Source organism: Lagenorhynchus albirostris, chromosome 2, assembly GCF_949774975.1.
Source record: "Lagenorhynchus albirostris chromosome 2, mLagAlb1.1, whole genome shotgun sequence".
NCBI lineage: Eukaryota > Metazoa > Chordata > Mammalia > Artiodactyla > Delphinidae > Lagenorhynchus > Lagenorhynchus albirostris.
In genome coordinates, this window is record NC_083096.1 from 76994511 (window position 1) to 77017631 (window position 23121).

Consider the following 23121-nt stretch of genomic DNA (forward strand, 5'->3'; position numbering starts at 1 on the left):
CTCACCACTAGAGTGTTTGCTTCTGTCGACTTAAGAAAAAATGCACAATGTGAGAGTTGCGAGTTAAGTTTTATTTGGGGCAAAATGAGGACTGCAGCTCGGGAGACAGCATTTCCGATAGCTCTGAGAAACTGCTCCAGAGAGGTAGGGGGGAAGGTCAGTATATATGTGATTTTGGTGAAGGGGGAACGCATGCAATCAAGCATATATTTTTTTGCAGGAGGTTTCTGCTAGTCACGAGGAGCAGACATCACCGTGAAGGATTTTAGTGCTTTTCTAGATATGAGGAGATACAAGAATTGGGCTCATAAAATCGGTCCTGAAAATATCTGTCTGAAGACCTATTCTGCCAGTTTTTCCCAGAGCACAGAGCGCCTCATTTCTGCTCTCCACCCTGAACTCCTTTCCGGGGGTGTTGAAAATCAGTAGCTGCAGCAGCACATGATTTAATCCTTGTAAAGGGAGTTGGTAAGTGCCAATGGCAAGTGCCAATTTGTAGTTGACAGCGCCTCCTCATGGTCATAAATTTGACCATGATTTGGGAGGCATTTCATGACCATTTTGTCCCATGGTGCTAGGAAGGCTCATTCCTAGGTCTGGTGAAGATTTTGCTGATAGGCCACTCAGTGTGCTATTACTGGACTAGGTCTTTTAACAGTAACTAAAGACTCTGGACCACCTGTCTTACTAATCTGTTATGGTCCAGGAAAATTCCCTCTTGTCGTATCTTCCCATATCTAGAGTTACAGTATTACAATCATTGATCTCATATAAAACTATATATTTTTGTTGGAGGCTCAGTCACACATTTGGTAATGCAAGAAACAACAATCTTGTAAAACAGGAAAAATGCAAATAACATAGCTAGCAATATTATTAAAGTCATAAGTGAGAATTCAGCCAAGAACTTCCATTAGGTACAGCCCAGTATATCTTCAGCTCACCTGACTTAGTCTGTTCTGTACCAATCGTTATCTTTCAGGGAAATGGTGTATTGTCACTGTCCATAAGGCTCCCAGCCCAATTTCCTAGTTACTACGCTGGTTATCCTTAGTATAATTTGATTGTTCCCAAGGTAAAAGGGTGCCTTAAAACTTAAATGACCATAGCCTGGTGTTAACCACATAAATCCATCCCATAATTGCGGGAGCTTTTATTCCTTGGCTGAAATTTTGCTGTTGCTCTGATTGAGCTTGAGTAACTTTAGAGGAAAATTCATTTTTTTATGGCCAGGGTCAGAGCAGGTATTATTAATTGTCTAGGTGAGGGGATCCCATCTAGTAATATCAAGAGTAGCCTGAACAGGACTGAACTTTCTTTCTTCTGAAATAAATTTCCTAAGGACCATCCAATTAGAGGCTTGGAGTAGAGCAATCCACCAAGGTAATCCAGAAGTACTAGACAAAGGTGATTGGCCACAAACCCAACAATTGGATTGATTTTTTAAACTAGCATAGGATCGTGTCCATGATAGAAAACATTTGATTTATATGCAAAGGTCTGCGAAGTCAAGAAAACTTTATAAATGATAATACGAATCAGGTCCAGCATCTTGGGTAAGCTGTCTGCTTCTGATGTTGTCTTCTTCTCATCCTGGTGTGAGTGTAGTTTCCTCTGTTTGAGCGGTGTTTTAAGGTGAGTTTGAGGTCAGCAGTCCTCTCTATAGACCAGTCCGATGCAGCAGCCCTTTTTAAGTGGGAAATATGAATCCAAGAGTGGATCTCTTTAGTTTTGCTGCACATGAGCTAGTTAAGGGTACCTGGTGAGGGCCTTTCCATCTGGGTTGGAGTGAGTCCTTTAAATGATGTCTTTTCCAATATACATAGTCCCCTGGTTGCAGGTCATAGGGCAAATGATCTTCATCCAAAGATAGATTACTGAGATAAGCTTCAAAAACAAACTTAGAGTGTGCTTTTAATAATACAATTTAACTTTATATCAATATAACATAGCAACAAGGAACTATCCTGGAAGTGAGTCTTAGTAAATACAGACCTCCATTAACAAAACTGGGATTTAACATTCATTGAAACATCTTTTTCTCTCTAAAATTACCCTCATTTCTACCAAATATAACCAAATTAAGACTAATTTGTTTGCAAAATAAATCTGGTCTCAATACACTTGGTCTGATGATATATAACTATAATTGATCATATAGGATTTTTGCTTGCTGAAACTTTTATAAGGAGTCTCAGGCTGGACTTTTAAAATACCTCTCAGGGCTAAGAAAGTCACCAACGGCTTATCACAGATTTCACCTAACAGATCTAGGTGAATTCCTCCCTTTTCAAGGTCCCAAAATACCTTGAGTTTTCTGTACCTGTTAGTGAGGTAGCCTTCCTAATTTATCTGATAAAGCTACTGGCAACCTGAGAGTTTCCAGTGTCTGGAGCGGACAGATAGCAAAGATAAATGTTTCAATCCTGCTTACAAAGGTATAATTTACCAAATTACTATAAGTCATAATTAGTTTGAGGGGAAGGTTTTCCTTACACCTGGAAAACACAGATTTAAACCAGTAATTTTTCAGATAGAAACCATAAAATTTACAACCATATTCACCAGTTCACTCAGTCCTATGTAACTAATCCTTTTTGTTAACAGCTTTATGAAGCCATCAGGTTTCCCATTAGAATTCTTCAATTTCTTACCCAGTTCAGCATTATGGTCTGAAAGTCAGAAACTTGTATTTATCCAAAAATCCTTTCTATAAGTTTTCTTGAAGAAGAAGCATTTTTGCAAAGACATTAGAGTGAAACTGTGTCTATAATGACAGAAAACTTAAGGCACGTTTAAAATCTGATTACAATGCAATTAACAAAGAAACTTGGTTACTACTGTGACATACAACACTTTAAGATAATAACTAGAATTATGACTGATAACATTTTACCAGGACATATCAGAATTTTAGGAACTCCATATAATTTCTAGGATATCTTTATTAGTAACATTTACCATACAATATAACCTAAGAAGATTTATTACTCATTTGACATTACTTCCCATGTAATTTAACATACCAAATGAATCTAATTAGTTTAACATCTCTCTTTGGGATGTATCAGGGGCCCTTTGAAGCATCCCAGAGTTAGCTAGAGGTCAAAAGGATGTCATTAAAATTTGATTAAGGAAGTTCTGTCAAAAAATATCAAAAAGGATTTCGAACACTCAGTCAGATAGGATCACAAGTCACTGTGAAACAATAGTTATTCACTTAGCCCAAGTAACAATAAAAGATTCCAAAGGCAAATACAGAACAGATCACTTATAAGGTAAAGAAACTTGAAATCTGTTATCAAAGGCATTTCAACATTATCAGAAATCTTGCCCTCTTGAGAGAGAAAAACAAATTCAAGTTTTGCACCCGCTTACTTTTGAAATTCATTTACAGGACTTCCCTGGTGTGCAGTGGTTAAGAATCTGCCTGCCAATGCAGGGGACATGGGTTTGAGCCCTGGTCTGGGAAGATCCCACGTGCCTCGGAGCAACTAAGCCCATGCACCACAGCTACTTAGCCTGCGCTCTAGAGCCCGCGAGCCACAACTACTGAGCCCACATGCCTAGAGCCCCCGTGCTCCACAACAAGAGAAGCCACCACAATGAGAAGCCTGCACACCACAACAAAGAGTAGCCCCACCCGCTGCAACTAGAGAAAGCCCACGTGCAGCAACAAAGACCCAACACGGCCAAAAATAAATGAACAAATAATAATAAATAAATAACATTCATTTACTCAATTAAATTTATTTTAACCTTAGTCAATCCAGACCATGCACAAAACTCTTTTCTCAGGGTCCCCTTTCCACAAAGCTTTTTATGACTTTCTGTATCCATCACTTTATTTCCCATTCAGAAACAGCCAGCTATAAGTCAGACCTACTTCCTTTTCCCTTAAAAAAATGCGATTCCATTCCTCATGACTTCTTTACTAGAAACATACATCCTACTTTCCTACTGTATACTGAAATGTTTCCTTTATTATTTCTGTTAACTTTAGTTACATGTTTAAATTAGAATCCTCAGCTCTTAAAACCTTAATTTCTTTTGAAAACTAAGTAAGCAATTATGAACTGTCCTTTACATTAGCATTCTGTAGATTGGTGAACATAAATACCAGTGATATTTTCTAAAAACATTTGCTTTCTTTAGAGAATGTGGCACGAAACATATTCATTTATAATCCTAAATACCTTTTGTTTCTCTGTAAAAAGAAGCCAATGTTCAGTAATTAATGTTTCAGTATCTTATTTTATTTGGGAATGACCTAGCTATTCAATAAGCTTCCATCACTTAACTTAATTTAGCACAACTCTACAATTTCAAGTTACCAGAACCTGGAGAGACTATTTTAGATAGACATTCGTAAAGCATAATTATTCTTAATAGAGTTTATCTAAAAGCACCTATCTCATTTACATTTTCTTTCCTTAAAAGTTTCTTCACATCAAGCTACTTTCCCTGCTGACATATTTGTAACAGATATAACAAGGTTTTATTTAGCTTATATTACACCTAGGTACAATAAAAGTATTACACTTAATGTTGATGACTCTAAAAACATGTCTGTATTAATTAGATCAACAAACTTAAAACATCAATACCAGATATTAATTTAATACTGAATATTTCCCAGTTCACATGAACCTGAAATTCATTTAGCTTAATTTCTCTTGTATTTAGAATTGTTTGATTTGTGCTTACTTTTTTTTAAATTTAATTTTATTTTTTTTTTATACATCAGGTTCTTATTAGTTATCCATTTTATACATATTAGGGTATATATGTCAATCCCAATCTCCCAGTTCATCCCACCACCACCTCCCCACCCCTGCCACTCTTCCACCTTGGTATCCATACGTTTGTTCTCTACATCTGTGTCTCAATTTCTGCCCTGCAAACCAGTTAATCTGTACCATTTTTCTAGGTTCCACATATATGTGTTAATATATGATATTTATTTTTCTCTTTATGACTTACTTCACTCTGTATGACAGTCCCTAGATCCATCCACATCTCTACAAATAACCCAATTTCATTCCTTTTTATGGCAGAGTAATATTCCATTGTATATATGTACCACATCTTTATCCACTGGTCTGTCAGTGGGCATTTAGGTTGCTTCCATGTCCTGGCTATTGTAAATAGTGCTGCAATGAACATTGGGGTGCATGTGTCTTTTTGAATTACGGTTTTCTCTGGGTATATGCCCAGTAGTGGGATTGCTGTGTCATTTGGTAATTCTATTTTTAGTTTTTTAAGGAACCTCCATACTGTTCTCCATAGTGGCTGTATCAATTTACATTCCCACCAACCGTGCAAGAGAATTCCCTTGTCTCCACACCCTCTCCAGCATTTGCTGTTTCTAGATTTTCTGATGATGCCCATTCTAACTGGTGTGAGGTGATACCTCATTGTAGTTTGGATATGCATTTCTCTAATAATTAGTGATGTTGAGGAGCTTTTCATGTGCTTCTTGGCCATCTGTATGTCTTCTTTGGAGAAATGTCTTTAGGTCTTCTGCCCATTTCTTGATTGGGTTGTTTTTTTAATTTTGAGCTGCATGAGCTGTTTATATATTTTAGATATTAATCCTTTGTCTGTTGATTCATTTGCAAATATTTCTCCCATTCCGAGGGTTGTCTTTTCGTCTTGTTTGTGGTTTCCTTTGCTGTGCAAAAACTTTTAAGTTTCATTAGATCCCATTTGTTTATCTTTGTTTTTATTTCCATTATTCTAGGAGGTGGATCAAAAAAGATCTTGCCGTGATTTATGTCAAAGTGTTCTTCCTACGCTTTCCTCTAAGAGTTTTATAGTGTCCGGTCTTACATTTAGGTCTTTAATCCATTTTGAGCTTATTTTTGTGTATGGTGTTAGGGAGTGATCTAATCTCAGACTTTTACATGTAGCTGTCCAGTTTTCCCAGCACCACTTATTAAACACACTGTCTTTTCTCCATTGTATATCCTTGCCTCATTTGTCATAGATTAGTTGACCATAGGTGCATGGGTTTATCTCTGGGCTTTCTATCCTGTTCCATTGATCTGTATTTCTGTTTTTGTGCTAGTACCATATTGTCTTGATTACTATAGCTTTGTAGTATAGTCTGAAGTCAGGGAGTCTGATTCCTCCAGCTCCATTTTTTTCCCTCAAGACTGCTTTGGCCATTTGGGGTCTTTTGTGTCTCCATACAAAATTTAAGATTTTTTGTTCTAGTTCTGTAAAAAATGCCATTGGTAGTTTGATAGGGATTGCATTGAATCTGCAGATTGCTTTGGGTAGTATAGTCATTTTCACAATATTGATTCTTCCAATCCAAGAACATGGTATATCTCTCCATCTGTTTGTATCATCTTTAATTTCTTTCATCAGTGTCTTTTCTGCATACAGGTCTTTTGTCTCCCTTGGTAGGTTTATTCCTAGGTATTTTATTCTTTTTGTTGCAGTGGTAAATGGGAGTGTTTCCTTAATTTCTCTTTCAGATTTTTCATCATTAGTGTATAGGAATGCAAGACATTTCTGTGCATTAATTTTTTATTCTGCAACTTTACCAAATTCATTGATTAGCTCTAGTAGTTTTCTGGTGGCATCTTTAGGATTCTCTATGTATAGTATCATGTCATCTGCAAACAGTGACAGTTTTACTTCTTCTTTTCCAGTTTGTATTCCTTTTATTTCTTTTTCTTCTCTGATTGCCGTGACTAGGACTTCCAAAACTATGTTGAATAATAGTGGTGAGAGTGGACATCCTTGTCTTGTTTCTGATCTTAGAGGAAATGCTTTCAGTTTTTCACCATTGAGAATGATGTTTGCTGTGGGTTTGTCATATATGGCCTTTATTATGTTGAGGTAGTTTCCCTCTATGCCCACTTTCTGGAGAGTTTTTTCCTAAATGGGTGTTGAATTTTGTCAAAAGCTTTTTCTGCCTCTATTGAGATGATCATATGGTTTTTATTCTTCAGTTTGTTAATATGGTGTATCACATTTATTGATTTGCATATATTGAAGAATCCTTGCATCCCTGGGATAAATCCCACTTAATCATGGTGTATGATCCTTTTAATGTGTTGTTGGATTCTGTTTGCTACTATTTTGTTGAGTATTTTTCCATCTATATTCATCAGTGATATTGGTCTGTAATTTTTTTTCTTTGTAGTATCTTTGTCTGGTTCTGGTATCAGGGTGATGGTGGCCTCATAGAATGAGTTTAGGAGTGTTCCTTCCTCTGCAGTTTTTTGGAAGAGTTTGAGAAGGATTGTTAGCTCTTCTCTAAATGTTTGATAGAATTCACGTGTGAAGCCATCTGGTCCTGGACTTTTGTTTGTTGGAAGATTTTTAATCACAGTTTCATTACTTGTGATTGGTCTGTTCATATTTTCTATTTCTTCCTGGTTCAGTCTTGGAAGGTTATACCTAAGAATTTGTCCATTTCTTCCACGTTGTCCACTTTATTGGCATAGAGTTGCTTGTAGTAGTCTCTTAGGATGCTTTGTATTTCTGCAGTGTCTGTTGTAACTTCTCCTTTTTCATTTCTAATTTTATTGATTTGAGTTCCCTCCCTCTTTTTCTTGATGAGTCTGGCTAATGGTTTATCAATTTTGTTTATCTTCTCAAAGAACCAGCTTTTAGTTTTATTGATCTTTGCTATTGTTTTCTTTGTTTCTATTTCATTTATTTCTGCTCTGATCTTTATGATTTCTTTCCTTCTACTAACTTTGGGTATTGTTTGTTCTTCTTTCTATAGTTCTTTTTGGTGTAAGATTAGATTGTTTATTTGAGATGTTTGTTGTTTCTTGTGGTAGGATTGTATTGTTATAAACTTCCCTCTTAGAACTGCTTTTGCTGCATCCCATAGGTTTTGGATCATCGTGTTTTCATTGTCATTTGTCTCTAGGTATCTTTGATTTCCTCTTTGATTTCTTCAGTGATCTCTTGGTTATTTAGTAACGTATTGTTTAGCCTCCATGTGTTTGTGTTTTTTATGTTTTTATCCCTGTAATTGATTTCTAATCTCATAGCGTTGTGGTCAGAAAAGATGCTTGATATGATTTCAGTTTTCTTAAATTTACTGAGGCTTGATTTGTGACCCAAGATGTGATCTCTCCTGGAGAATGTTCCGTGCACACTTGAGAAGAAAGTGTAATCTGTTTTTGGATGGAAGTCCTATAAATATCAATTAAATCTATGTGGTCTATTGTGTCATTTAGAGCTTGTGTTTCCTTATTAATTTTCTGTCTGGAAGATCTGTCCATTGATGTAAGTGAGGTGTTAAAGTCCCCCACTATTATTGTGTTACTGTCGATTTCCTCTTTTATAGCTGTTAGCAGTTGCCTTATGTATTGAGGTGCCCCTATGTTGGGTGCATATATAATTGTTATATCTTCTTCTTGGTTTGATCCCTTGATCATGATGTAGTGCCCTTCCTTGTCTCTTGTAACATTCTTTATTTTAAAGTCTATTTTATCTGATATGAGTATTGCTACTCCAGCTTTCTTTTGATTTCCATTTGCATGAAATATCTTTTTCCATCCCCTCACTTTCAGTCTGTATGTGTCCCGAGGTCTGAAGTGGGTCTCTTATAGACAGCATGTATATGGGTCTTATTTTTGTATCCATTCAGCGAGCCTGTGTCTTTTGGTTGGAGCATTTAATCCATTCACATTTAAGGTAATTATCGATATGTATGTTCCTGTTACCATTTTCTTAATTGTTTTGGGTTTGTTTTTGTGGGTCCTTTTCTTGTCTTGTGTTTCCCACTTAAGAGAAGTTCCTTTAGCATTTGTTATAGAGCTGGTTTGGTGGTGCTGAATTCTTTTAGCTTTTGTTTTGTCTGTAAGCTTTTGATTTCTCCATCGAATCTGAATGAGATCCTTGCCGGATAAAGTAATCTTGGTTGTCAGTTCTTCCCTTTCATCACTTTAAATATGTCATGCCACTCCCTTCTGGCTTGTAGAGTTTCTGCTGAGAAATCAGCTGTTAATCTTATGGGAGTTCCCTTGTATGTTATTTGTCGTTTTTCCCTTGCTGCTTTCAATAATTTTTCTTTGTTTTTAATTTTTGCCAATTTGATTACTATGTGTCTCGGCATGTTTCTCCTTGGGTTTATTCTGTATGGGACTCTCTGCACTTCCTGGACTTGGGTGGCTATTTCCTTTCCCATGTTAGGGAAGTTTTTGACTATAATCTGTTCAAATATTTTCTTGGGTCCTTTCTCTCTCTGTTCTCCTTCTGTGACCCCTATAATGCGAATGTTGTTGCGTTTAATGTTGTCCCAGAGGTCTCTTAGGCTGTCTTCATTTCTTTTCATTCTTTTTTCTTTATTCTGCAGCAGTGAATTCCACCATTCTGTCTTCCAGGTCACTTATCCGTTCTTCTGCCTCAGTTATTCTGCTATTGATTCCTTCTAGTGTAGTTTTCATTTCAGTTATTGTATTGTTTATCTTTGTTTGTTCTTTAATTCTTCTAGGTCTTTGTCAAACATTTTTTGCATCTTCTTGATCTTTGCCTCCATTCTTTTTCCGAGGTCCTGGATCATCTTCACTATCATTATTCTGAATTCTTTTTCTGGAAGGTTGCCTATCTCCGCTTCATTTAGTTGTTTTTCTGGGGTTTTATCTTGTTCCTTCATCTGGTTCATAGCCCTCTGCCTTTTCATCTTGTCTATCTTTCTGTGAATGTTAGTGCTTACTTTTTCTTAAGCCAGTTAAGTAGAGGTCATTTACAAATTAACCTCAGCAGCATTATCCAAAGGGACACACATACTGAGACATACATATATCTAGAGAGACACAACGAGAGATCTATATAGCTTCATTTTCTAAACTTAGTCATGAATCAGATATCAAAATGTAAAACTCACTAGTTTATAACTAACAGTTGGAATAAGAAAGAATTTTAAAGGCTTTGTTCCCTGTATTTTCCTCAGACTCAGGACTTAGAGCTGGTCTATATAAGATCATTGTTCCTGAGAGCCCTAGTTTCAAGGCACAGGGAGAGAAAATCAAGTTCTCCTAGTAGGACTTGTTCCTCAGGGTCAGAATTCTGAAGAGATATGTTTCTGTTTTTTGAGGTTCTTTTTTTCCTTCAAGCTAGCTTTCTCTACTAGTTGGGAATTAAATGGGGGTTGGTTAACCTTCGACTGGCATTGTGTACTTAAGTGGCACAATTGAAGGTTCATAGTTTTCATAGATACCCCCTTTTCTTTCTTTTTAATGGTTTTAAAAAGTTGGTCTGATATAGTTTCAAGTAATTAATTGTTGGTTTCCTGAAAAGAAGTTACTCTATCATTTCCTCTTTTAGAAGCTTCTAGATACCAATCAAAGTAACCATTCCATTCAGTCTGTTTGATCTCATGACTGGCTTTTTTCTAACTGTGTGTGCAAAAATATTAATTTTAAAATATCAAAAGAACCCCAATTTGGTCATTTTAGGTTGAGATCTCCTTTGGTATATTTCCCCAATTAAGTAGGTACTTGCAAATATGAGTTTTGTACATACATAAACCTGCCTGGAGTGTTAGTCAGAGGCTGGCTTTCTGATGCCCCTTGTTTCTGTGTCTGAAACTGAATGTTCTATCTCCCATTTTAAGTTGAATTTGTCAGGGATAAAATTGACTAGTGAAATTGTGTGGTGGGCCAGTGTGCTGCTTGTGAGCTTAGCTCCTCTAGGCATCACCCCGGAGTTGTTTCAGCCCTCTTAACATGTCTCAGTTTCTCCCTTCACTGGTCTAACGCCACCGCGGGTGCTCAGATCACTGAATGGCCAATTCTTATGCATGCCCCTGGATGAGGAAGCCTTTTAATTAATGAGTAGGTTTCCCTATGGGATCACTGCATGGCATGAGGACCCTGCCTCCACCACTCTCGTAAATTTCTCAGGCGACTGAGAAAGCCAGAACAGGCTGGGAGGATTCTTGTGCCCTTTCTTCGAAGCAAAGCTCTCATATAATATCTTCACTTTTATCTTGACAAATTCTATTAAGGCAGCTGAACTGAGGAAAAGCATCAGATCGGCCTCTTACCTAACTACTCAGTGCACACCACTCAGTCTCCTACAACTGAGCAAACCCTGGTATCTTTCAACCAGCTCCCCCTCCACAGTATCTTTCACCTGGGTGAGTATTCCCTGGTATCTTTCAACCGAGCCTCCCCCAGTATCTTTCAACTGGGTGGATATTTCCCTGGTATCTTTTAACCAGGGCCCCCACCCCATATCTTTCAACTGGGAGGAGGCAGGTACTTGCTACTCTACCAAATAAAACTCAGGATCATCAACCAACACGGGAGATCTGAGAACCAGGAGAGACTTACCCAAATTCATCTGGACTCTCCAAGGAGGCAGATGGGTGCAAGGGGCCTCTCTGCTGGTACCAAGGCTCCGGTTCCTCGTACAGTTTAGGTGAAGGAGAGAAGTCCACTCTGGGTCCCTTCGTGGTTGCCATAAAACTGTCAACTTGAAAAAAAAATACACAACGTGAGAGTTGCGAGTTAAGTTTTATTTTGGGCAAAATGAGGACTGCAACCCAGGAGACAGCATTTCAGATAGCTCTGAAAAACTGCTCCAAAGAGATAGGGGAGGAAGATAAGTATATATGTGATTTTGGTGGAGGGGGATTGCATGCAATCGAGCAAGTCTCTAGTGAAGGTTACTGCCAGTCACAAGGAGCAGACGTCACCGTGAAGGATTTTAGTGCTTTTCTAGATATGAGGAGATACAAGAATTGGGCTCATAAAATTGGCTCCTGAAAATATCTAACTATCTGAAGACCTTTTCTGCCAGTTTTTCCCAGAGCACAGGATGCCTCATTTCTGCTCTCCACGCTGAACTCCTTTCAGGGGGTGTCGAAAATCAGCAGCTGCAGCAGCACGTGATTTAATCCTTGCAGAGGTAGATGGCAAGTGCCAATGGAAAATACCAATTCATAGTTGACATTTCATAAGGGCAGAGATTTTTGTATGTTTTATTCCCCACTATATCTCCAGTGCTTAGAACAGTACCTGATACATAGTAAGTGCCTTATACATATTTGTAGGACGAAGAAAGATAAGAAGGAAGGGAAGAAACACACACAAGGGAACCTGCTTAAGATGCTCTACTTGGTTTTTTTTTTACCTAAAATCTCTTCCCTCCTGTAGTGAACACTCTAGTGATGAGAGACAAACCACTAAAAAAAAAAACAAAGTAGGTCAGATGGTGATACATGTTGTGAAAAAACTAAATGCACTTTAATAACAACAAAAAAAAGGAGATCCCTCATATAGGAATTGGGAGGAACAGTGGACTGCCTTCTTTTCTGCCCGTTGCTTTCTTTAAAAAAGAAAAAAGAAAAACCAGAAGTTTATTAGCACATATACCTCATGTATACCTGGGAGATGCCCAGGGAAAAGTGAGTAACTCCCCGAGGTAGCCTAAGCCACCAGTTTATTTTTTGTTATTAATTAATTAGTTAATTAATTTACTTTTGCCTGCGTTGTGTCTTTGTTGCTCACGCAGCCTTTCTCTAGTTGCAGCAAGCAGGGGCTACACTTCGTTGCAGTGCACGGGCTTCTCATTGCGGTGACTTCTCTCATTGTGGAGCATGGGCTCTAGGAGCACAGGCTTCAGTAGTTGCGGCACGTGGGCTCAGTAGTTGTGGCTCACAGATTCTAGAGCACAGGCTCAGTAGTTGTGGCACACGAGTTTAGTTGCTCTGCAACATGTGGGATCTTCCCGGACCAGGGATCGAACCCGTGTTCCCTGCATTGGCAGGCGGATTCTCAACCACTGTGCCACCGGGGAAGCCCAATGTTTTTTTTTTTTAATGACCTCAAGTAGGCCCTTAACATTGCCTGACAATCATATTTCATTTTTCCCTCGTCTACTCACTCTCCTGCTCTCCTAGATGACTATTTCCTACCTTCTTTTTCTGAAGCCTCACTCTCAGCTGACCTTGCCTCCTGTTTCACAGAAAACAAAAGCAATCAGAAGAGAATTTCCAAGCAACCCCTACCTCATTTACCCTCTTCCCTGCGTCTGTGCCCGATGTTCTGCTTTTTCCTGTTATGAATGAACTGACGGTACTCTTATGAGAGGCCAAGCCTTCTATTGGTGCACTGTATTCTATCCCTTTGGCCTACTTAAGGATATCCCTCTCTGCTAGATCTTTCTCATCAGTGTACAGACATGCCACAACTGGGTTTCTCTCTCCCTGGTCTCTCTTAAACCTCTCCAAGCAGACTCTCACTCCCACCACTCCATCAAAACTACTGTCACCAGTGACCTTCATGTTCCTAACCAATGACCTTGCTCAGCTTTTGGCACAGCTGATAACTCCTTTCTCCTTGAACTTGGCTTCCAGGACACCACAGTCTTCTACTTCACTGGTTCTTCCTTTTTAGTTTCTTTTGCCAGTTCCTCCTTGTCCTCAAACAATGTTAGGGTGCCCCATGTCTCAATCCTTAGTACTCCTTGCTTCACTAAACTCTCTTGGTAATCTCATGCAGTCACACGCCTTTAGAGGCCATCCAAAAGCTGACAACTTAACTAATTTCATGGTTGAAATATAGTGAGTGGGTTCAAATTCTGGTTCTACAACTTAAAGCTGTGTGACCTTGAGCAAGTTACTTTACCTTTTTTTGCCTCAGTTTCCTCATGGTATTTGCTGAATACTTCAATATTTGCTGAAGAAATGAATGAAACAGGGGCTTCCCTGGTGACGCAGTGGTTGGGAATCCGCCTGCTGGTGCAGGGGACGGGTTCAGTCCCTGGTCCAGGAAGATCCCACATGCCACAGAGCAACTAGGCCCTTGCGCCACAACTGCTGAAGCTCACATGCTCTAGGACCCTCAAACCACAACTACTGAGCCCATGTGCTGCAGCTACTGAAGCCCACGCACCTAGAGCCCATGCCCTGCAACAAGAGCAGCCACCGAAATGAGAAATCCACACACCTCAACAAAGAGTAGCCCCTGCTCACCGCAACTAGAGAAAGCCCGTGCAGCAATGAAGACCCAACACAGCCAAAGAAATGAATGAAACAAAAATAAAACTACCTTAACCAAGAAAAATGGTAGAGTTCATAAGTTTCTTTATAGAACCACCAATATAGAGAGAAATAAGAATTAACTCTGTTTTACAAATGAAGGGGGAAATTAGTAATTTGTGTTACTAATTCCATTCTAACTATTTATCATATCACAAAATTAATTGAATGTCCTTAACCCAGTGCAATCTGGCTTCTACTCTAATGGCTCTACTGAAATTTCTTCACTTAAGCCACTAGCGACCTAATTGCCATATTTTGTGAGCATTTTTCAGCCCTTACTGTGCTGGACCTAACTGTTAATCTCATTCTCCTTGAAATGTTTTGTCTCTTGGCTTTCACAAATCTCTGACCAATTTTCCCTTTCTCCTTCTACCCACTCCTTAAATGTCTGTAGTTTCCAGGGTTCAGTTCCCACATGTTTCTGCTCATCCCTTCATCCAACCTAACTATCGTCTCTTGTCGGAAACTTGACCCTCTCAGAAGAGGGAGGAGTTTGAGGTCCTCCTTGCTACCCATACTTGCTTTCAAATTATTATTTCCCCTCCTTCTTAGAAAACCCCCATTCCTTTTGAGGTTTATACCATCTCACTTTTTCCGACTTTATCACCCTCAACTTCCCCTTCTTGTAGCTATCATCTACCAACCTTTCCCTATATGCTGAGTATTTCAGCACCTGGTTAACTGTTTTCCTCTCTACCCAACTCTATTCACCATTCTCAGCAACCCACCATCCACACCATGGCTCCTCAGTTTATTTACCTTCTCACCACCTATGACCTTTCTTTTACACAGCCCCAGCAATGCACTCCCGAGGACATCTTGAGCCTTATCATCTTCAGAAAGTGCACAACCTCGAAATCCACACATTTAGACATCCTTTTTCTGACCACCGCCTTTTTCCTTCCAGCTTACTTGTTCAAAGGCCCCACAGAAAAAATTCTTTGGCCTCATTAATACCTTCAGTTCATTGAGTCCTCTACTTTCTCATTGTCCCCATAGCCTTCTTTTATCTGAACTTCTGTAGCGTACTTATCTAGGAAAACCCCAGCCCTGGATGAATCTAAACATCTGCTATCTCTTATTTGCACAGGCCCTCACGTAGCTGAACATAGCTGGAGAAAATCACCCCACAAGCAGAAAAGTTGGGTGATTGTGATTTTATAGTGTTTCAGTGATCTTCTCACTCATCTTTCTTATCCCTCTCCTTTCGTCCAGCTAGCAGAGTGATTCAAAATTCAGATCTGATCATGTTACTCCTCTGCTACCTTCAGTGTTATCCCATGTCTTAAAAGATCAGTTCCTCTCAGATTTTAACATGGATATGAAGCACCTGGTAATCTTGTTAAAATGTAGGTTCAGCTTCAGTAGGTCAGGGGTAGAGCCCAATATTCTGCATTTCTAACAGACTTCCCCACCATCTTTATTTTTCCCATTTTTATGAGGTAACCTCAAGGTTTAGTAATCTAAACCAGAAATTTTGAACTCCTAGCTAAAAAATTAGAAGGGTTTGATGCCTATCTTATCCTGAAGTCCCAGAGTGTTAGAGTTGGAACAGATCTTATAGGTCATTTAGGTTTATCTCCTCACTGTATGGATAAAGTATGGAGAAGGGAGCAAATTCTAGGCCAAAGCTAAGTCATGAAAAATTTCCCAACTTCCAAAACAAGGTTCTTTTCTACTGTACCACAAGACTGATTCTCAATTTTAAGTTTCTTTGTCTGGCCTTCCAAATCATTCAGTTTCTCAACCACTGCTAGAGCGCATATAGTATGTACCTATCTGCCAGTTGTTGAGCACACAAAGTCCAAGAGACAGGGTGCCTGCCCCCAGATGCTCAAGGCCTAAATAATATCTTCCCTTGTCCTCCCCACTTCTCCCAGATCTTCTCATCTCATATCCTTTTCCAAGTTTGTAAATGTAAATTTGGTATCAATAAAAGAATCACCGTTATAGATGGCAAATCATAATGAGCTGTGAAAGAAAGCTAAGAGTTTGGGGAATTAAATCTTAAAATGGGTATTAAAGGACAAACATGCCCTTCCCTCAGCAGTAGCTTTCAGTCTTTATTTTGAAGTTACCTACATTTTGACTCACAACCCAGAACACACAACTTGTGCACAGTTGTATAATTGAAAAAAAACATATCTAAATGAGCACACTAGTACTTATCCAGGATATATGTGAAGCATTCATTTTCTTTTTAAAGTCTGCCTACAACCCACGAATTTGATTTCATGAGCCCTAATGGTTCTAACCCTGAGTTGGAGACTCAGGAGTCATAATCACATTGAATACTGGGCTGACCTGCCTCTGTTTCTGATTCAGTATGATAACTATCTTCTGCTCAGGCTAAACTCATGTCTGCAAGGAAAACCTCTCTACTGTTACATTACTCACTTTCTTTAAATCTCATTTAAATCACACTTATTCTAAGAAGGATTTCTGTCTATACCTTACTATTTTATTCCATGTACCCTTTGTATTTATGTACTATATTTCATGATTGCCATGTGTTAGTACTTTGTTTTGATTTCATTTATTTTTACTATGTTCCCAGTTAGACTAATTCCACTGGAGCAAAGATCCTGTATTCTGTTTCTTTGGGACCCTCCCAGCCCCTTCAGTTTTGCACCTGGTTGGCATTTTAATCAATCATCCATTGACCTGTGATTCTTGCAGGGTACAGATATTTGTCTCTGTCATGGTATTTTTCTCATACCTGTTTCTCATGTGCCCATCCACTTCATTTGCTTACAGACTCAAAGCTTGTGAAAGAACAACTGTCCCAGGCCCAGCTCTTCACCAGAGGCTATGAAGATGGCCTGGGCTTTGAATATGTGATATTCTATAATGATGATGAGAAAAGGACAGTTTGCTTGTTTCAAGGAGGTCCTTATCTGCAAGGGGTACCTGGGTAAGAATTATAGCCTAGAAATGCGGATCTAAGAGGTTGTTATCTTATAGTATCGCCCTGTATCCATGGACTACAATGAAGACATTAAAGTGGTAATGTAGATTTATATTTATTGACATGGATAGATGTTTACTGTAAATTATTAAATGACAGAAGTATAGGACATAGGGCAAAAGAGTATAATTTTAGAGAGTATCATTAACATGTTAATATTGGTTTGTCACTAGATAGCCTTATAATTTTTAATTTCTTTTTCTTCTGTTTATCTTCATTTCCTAAATTTTTAAACAATGATGTGTATAGTTAGTTTAATAAAAACATAATATAAATTTTCTAAATTGGATTTTAGCTTTTTGCTTGCTTGTGACCTGGTTATCATTAGGTTCTGGCTTTGTTACAAATACTACAGTGTTATGCTATGAACAAAATGAAGGTGAGAACATGGATATAATTTGACATTCAGTACATTGAACATGAATTAAGTGGAACTTTCAGAAGTAGATTATATGGGAGGCTTGGATAATTTTTCTCTCTTAAGGGGCTGTTTTCAGAACTTGCGAACACATTTCTCTTTTCCTCTTATAACTAGATTCCTTCATGGAGGTGCCATTGCAACAATGATTGATGCTACTGTTGGTATGTGTGCAGCTATACCTGGGGGAATTGTCATGACTGCCAATCTCAACATCAATTTTAAAAGGTAAAGTCATGGGTATTCTTTGCTTCTTAGATGTCGTAAGTCAGGTTCCCCAGCAGCAGACCCTGAGAAAAGGATTTCTATGCAAGAAAGGAAGTACTCCCAGAGGAAACTATCTAGGGTGTAGGAGAAGAAGGACAAGGAAGGGGAAGAAGCCACCCAAGGTTAGGCGCTCAGTCCTGCAAAGGGTAGCTTCAGCCTGATCATGTAAGGAACTCTGGAGTGAAATGTGTGCCTCAGTATTTTCCCTACCTCAGGCAAGGGAGCTGGAGTCCTCATATTCTCTCACACGTTCATCATAGGATAAGGGCTATCCTGGGGACTATAAATTCCCAGGTACTTCTTGCTCACTGTGTTTGAGCAAAGCAGGCTGTAAGAAAAATATCCAAAAAACAAAGGTGAAAAAAGGATTGAAGGGGATCTGAGTGAAGCACCAACATCCACTACATAACAAAACGTAAGTTTTACATAACTTCGCACAAAGAAGTAAAAGGGCAGCAAGAAAAGTTTGGTATCCGTCAAAAACAAAGCTCAGCATGAGCTTATTTAATTCTTCAATTATGCAGCTATATCTCTAAGTCAAATAGTATGGATACTGGCATAGGCACAGAGAAAGAGAGCAATAGGGCAGAACAGAGTTTAAGAACAGAGTTCAATAGAGATCTCCAAACGAGGTTCTGTGGGTTATTATTTCACACAGTAGGAAGCATGTAGGAACATCTCCATTTTATACCCGAGAGTTGTATGGCTTATGTGGCAGTCATCAGGGAGCCATGCTTCATAGATTATGGGTTTACTTATTGAATACTTTAAGTAATACTTAGTCAGGCGTATCCTACTCAGGGCTACTATCCTACTCTATAGAAAAGGACTCTTCCCCCTAGCAAATATCATTAGTTTATTTCAGGGGTCATCACAGCTTTTTCTATAAATGTTTTAAGCTTTGCAGGCCATACAGTTTCTGGCACAACTAGTCAACTCGCCACTGTAGCACAAAAGCAGCCACAGACAATATATAAATAAATGGGTATAGCTGTGTTCCAGTAAAATTTTATTTACAAAACAGGCAGCTGGCCAGTGAAACATAGTTTGCCAACTCCTGGTCTATTTACCTGCAGGCCCAGTGAGAAAAAATTAGACAGGGTCATTTGCCTCCTTTTTTTTCCCAGGAGTGTTTCTCTTTGGTCCCCACCACACACACACACACACAGACACACACAGACACACACACACACACAGACACACACACACACACACACAGACACACACACACACACACACACACACACACACACACACACACACACACTGAATAAATTGGAGGCCAGCTGCTTTAACTTCCTCCTCCCCAACTGCCAATATTAGTAACTTCAAAATAAAAATGACTTAAGATAGAAATTTATCATGTGAAAGAAATCTAGTATGGCAGCTCCCTGGTTCCCAGAGATGCAGGCTCTTTGTAGCTCATCTTTTTACAGTCCAGAGTGGCAGCAAGAGCCATCATCACATGTCCTACACAGCAGGATTGAGGAAGGTGGGGAAGAGCTGTCTTCTCTCTTTCAAAGAGACTTCCTGGAAGTACTACACAGCACACCCATTTAATCTCATTAGCATTAAGGGAGATTGGGAAAGTGGTCCCTTAACTGCTATCACTATCACCTCAAATAAATTCATTGTCAGCAACTAACACAACCACAGACGTATTAATAAATCCATGCTTATAAATAATACAACATAAATTATTTTAAATACTAAAGCATTAATTAAAAACATAATCAGATTTAACTAATTCAGTAAAGAAAATAAGAAGCCTAGTATGGTAGTTTTTTCTAAGCAAAATTATCTCAGTGATTACAAAACTTATTATTTCAGCTACACTTAGCCTATTAAATGTTTTTCATTCTGGGTTTGATTAATTTCTTCAGGCTGTCAATACCTATATTTTCCTGAGGTTAGAATAACTCATTCTTATAAACTTCCCAGGCTTATGGCAATTGTGTCAGACTGTAAAGAAACCAACTCATATCAGCGAAATTTGTAGGTTCTAATCCATCAACCTGGTGATTCTTGATATGACAGGATTTTGCCTTTGAAGATGATTGGAACATGAGCCTGAATTCATGAGGCTGAGCTCCTCTTGGAGTTGAGGATTCCTTGCTGTGTCAGGGGACTTTCCAAATCTACACCTGTCCTTACAACCTAGTACTTCCCCTTATTTAGTATCTAAATCTGCTTGTCTTAGTCCTATTTATTCTGCCTTGGTTTACTGATTACCTACAATTAAATGCATCTCATTTAATTGGCAGAGGTAACATCTCTCAGGAGATAGGACAAGTGTCTATGTAGTTTTCTTTCAGGGATATTCAACTGGGCAAGACATTCACCTTCTTTCTAGCTGGTTCTTTTCTGTAATCAGTCCTTTCTGTTAGGGGAATAATTCTTGCATTTTGTTAAGGGAATAATTCTTGCATTTTCCAGAATTGTTTGGCTTCCTCACAGTTCTCTGCCTATTGGTGTGGAGGAGGGGATTATTGGGGGTTCTTATGGAGATTATGCAGGACTTTGAACACCCAAATGGCATACATCCATGGATGTAAATCCACTGAATGTGCATAAATATTCTTTTCACCTGTCAGCTCACCTGCACCTCACACACTTTGGGGGAACATAAGAGGTAACAGTCCTGATGCAGATGCTAAGGGCTGTACAAGTCTTTGCCTTGTTCATGCAGACTCTCAAGCCTTTTTGACTAACACATGAAAGACTCCTTGATGAACATAGGTATCCTCTACATACCTCTACCCACACTTTACAGCTAAGAAAACTATTGGTTTGCTTATGCCATGGTGTGTGTAAGCATAATTCTTTGAATACAGCCTCCCCAAACCTTACCTGTACACACCCCTTACTCTGTGTCTACCATTTCCTACTTCTACAGAGTAAAATACATATAAGACAGATACATACTTCATAGAAGAAACACTTACTTGTCAATACTCTTCTCTATGTGTAAACTGCTTAAAAAATTAAACTTATCCTATCATAGTTGTCCTTGAATTATAGCTATGGTTTTATACTCCTTGAGCTAGCTTTTCCTTTTTTTGAGAATCATTAGGAACTTTCCATAATGTAGTTAACTACAATTATCACCCTCTTTTCTATGCTTATGTTACATTTGGCCGATAGAAGTCTCTTTAGACTGACTTCTTGTGCTATCTGACTCCTTGTGCTAGCTTTTAAGTACTCTTGTCTCCTGAGAGACAGTATAATCACTAGTTAAGAGGACAGACATTGGAACAGGTTCAAATGCCCATTTTGCCACTTATTAGCTGTGTGACCTTCAACAAGTTACTTAACCTCTCTGTGCTTCAATGTCCTCATCTTTAAAAAGAGGATAATAATACCTTCCTCATAGGGTCATTGTGAGCAATAAATGAATTAACCCATGCAAAGCATCTAGGACAGAATCTGGCCCCATAACAAGTACTCAGTAAGTGTTAGCTGCTTGTTATTTTTATCATTAACATTGTTGTTATTATCATTACTTTTACTTCTAACAACAGTAAGGTTCATCTGTGCCAAGACATAGAATAGCTAGTTTACAAAGATCCCTGATTCCTTTTAATGGAGAATAGTGCTAAAGACCAGAAAAATATTAGATTGTTCCACATGTATTCTCATGGTGGGCAGGATGACCTTTCTGCTAGGCTATTACAGTGTCAGAGCTGGAAAGTATTAATGTTTAATAAGGTCATGAGTTCACTCTGATACTTTAGATTTAACATCTTTCATGCCTTATATTTTTAAAATATTTTTTAAATTTCTAGCTATAGTTAAAAAAAAGGCATAACATAAAATTTAGTGTCCTAACCTTTTTTAAATGTACAGTTCAGTAGTATTAAGTATATTTACACTGTTGTGAAACAGATCTCCAGAACTTTTTCATCTTGCAAAACTGCAACTCTATACCCATTAAACAATAATTTCCCATATCCCCCTTCCCTCAGCCCCTGACAACCATAATTCTACTTTCTGTTTCTGTGAATCTGACTACTGTTGTTACATCATATAAGTGGAATCATACAGTATTTGTCTTTTTATGACTGGCTTATTTCACTTAGCATAATGTCTTCAAGATTCATCCATGTTGTAGCATATAACAGGATATCCTTCCTTTGTAAGGCTGAATAATATTCCATTGTATGTATATACCACATTTTGTTTATTCTTTCATTTGTTGATGGATATTTGGGTTGCTACCACCTCTTGGCTATTGTGAATAATGCTATAATGAACATGGGTGTGCAGATCTCTGTGAGGTCTTGCTTTCAGTTCTTTTGGATGTATACCCAGAGTGGGATTGCTAGATTACATGGTAATTCTACTTTTAATTTTTTGAGGAACTACTATACTGTTTTCCATTGCTGCTGCACCACTTTACAGTCCCACCAGCGATGTATAAGGGTTCCAGTTTCTCCACATCTTCACCACAACTTGTTATTTGGGTTTTGTTTTGTTTTTTAATAGTAGCCAATGTAATAGATGTGAGGTGATAGCTCACTGTGCTTTGATTTGCATTTTTTGAATGATTAGTGACATTGAGCATCTTTTCGTATGCTTGTTGTATGCTTGCTGGCCATTTCGTATGCTTGTATATCATCTTTGGAGAAATGTCTATTCATGTCCTTCACTTGAAGAAGCATTTTTTAAATCAGGTTTTTGTGAGTTTTTTTGTTGTTGAATTGTAGGAGTTCTTTATATATTCTGGATATTAACCCCTTATCAGATATATGATTTGCAACCGATTTTTTAGGTTGCTGTTTTACTCTGTTGATTGTGTCCTTTGATGCACAGAAGTTTTTAAGTTTGATGTAGTCCCATTTGTCTATTTTTTTTATTTTGTTGTCTGTACCTTTGGTGTCATATCCAAGAAATCATTGCCAAACCCAATGTCATGAAGCTTTTCCCCAATGGAGGTCTTCAGTCCATTTCACATTATTTTTTGTATATGGTTTAAGGTAAGCGTCCAACATCATTCTTCTACATGTGGATATCCAGTTTTCCCAGCACCACTTGAAGAGACTGTCCTTTCCCCATTGAGTGGTATTGGTCACTTGTAGAAATTCATTTGACCATATATGAGAGGGTTTATTTCTACGCTGTCTGTTCTATTCCATTAATCTATATGTCTGTCTTTATGCCAGTACCACACTGTCTTGATTATTGTAGTTTTGTAATATGTTTTGAAATCAAGATGTGTGGGACTTCCAACTTTTTTCTTCTTTTTCAAGATTGCTTTGGCTATTCAGGGTCCCTTGAGATTCATGTGAACTTTAGAAAATTATACTCTATAAACAGTTATTATATTATTTTGTATTTTTCCTTTCTCTTATTATTCAAGGACTTTTTCATTGTAAGGGATAGATCTTTTTTTTTAATGTATCGGTGGTGGTGGTAATGTTTTTAATATTCATTTTTATTTTT

General features: G+C 38.2%; 1 protein-coding gene across 1 annotated transcript in view; it reads left to right on the forward strand.

Moving 5' to 3' along the window:
- The window catches only part of THEM4 (thioesterase superfamily member 4), a 37943-nt gene that overhangs the window by 8822 nt on the left and 6000 nt on the right, over positions 1-23121 (forward strand). The window contains exons 3-4 of the mRNA XM_060138486.1: positions 16784-16940; positions 17530-17640. Coding sequence (XP_059994469.1) covers positions 16784-16940; positions 17530-17640 — 268 coding nt within the window. The remainder of the gene's footprint in view (positions 1-16783; positions 16941-17529; positions 17641-23121) is intronic.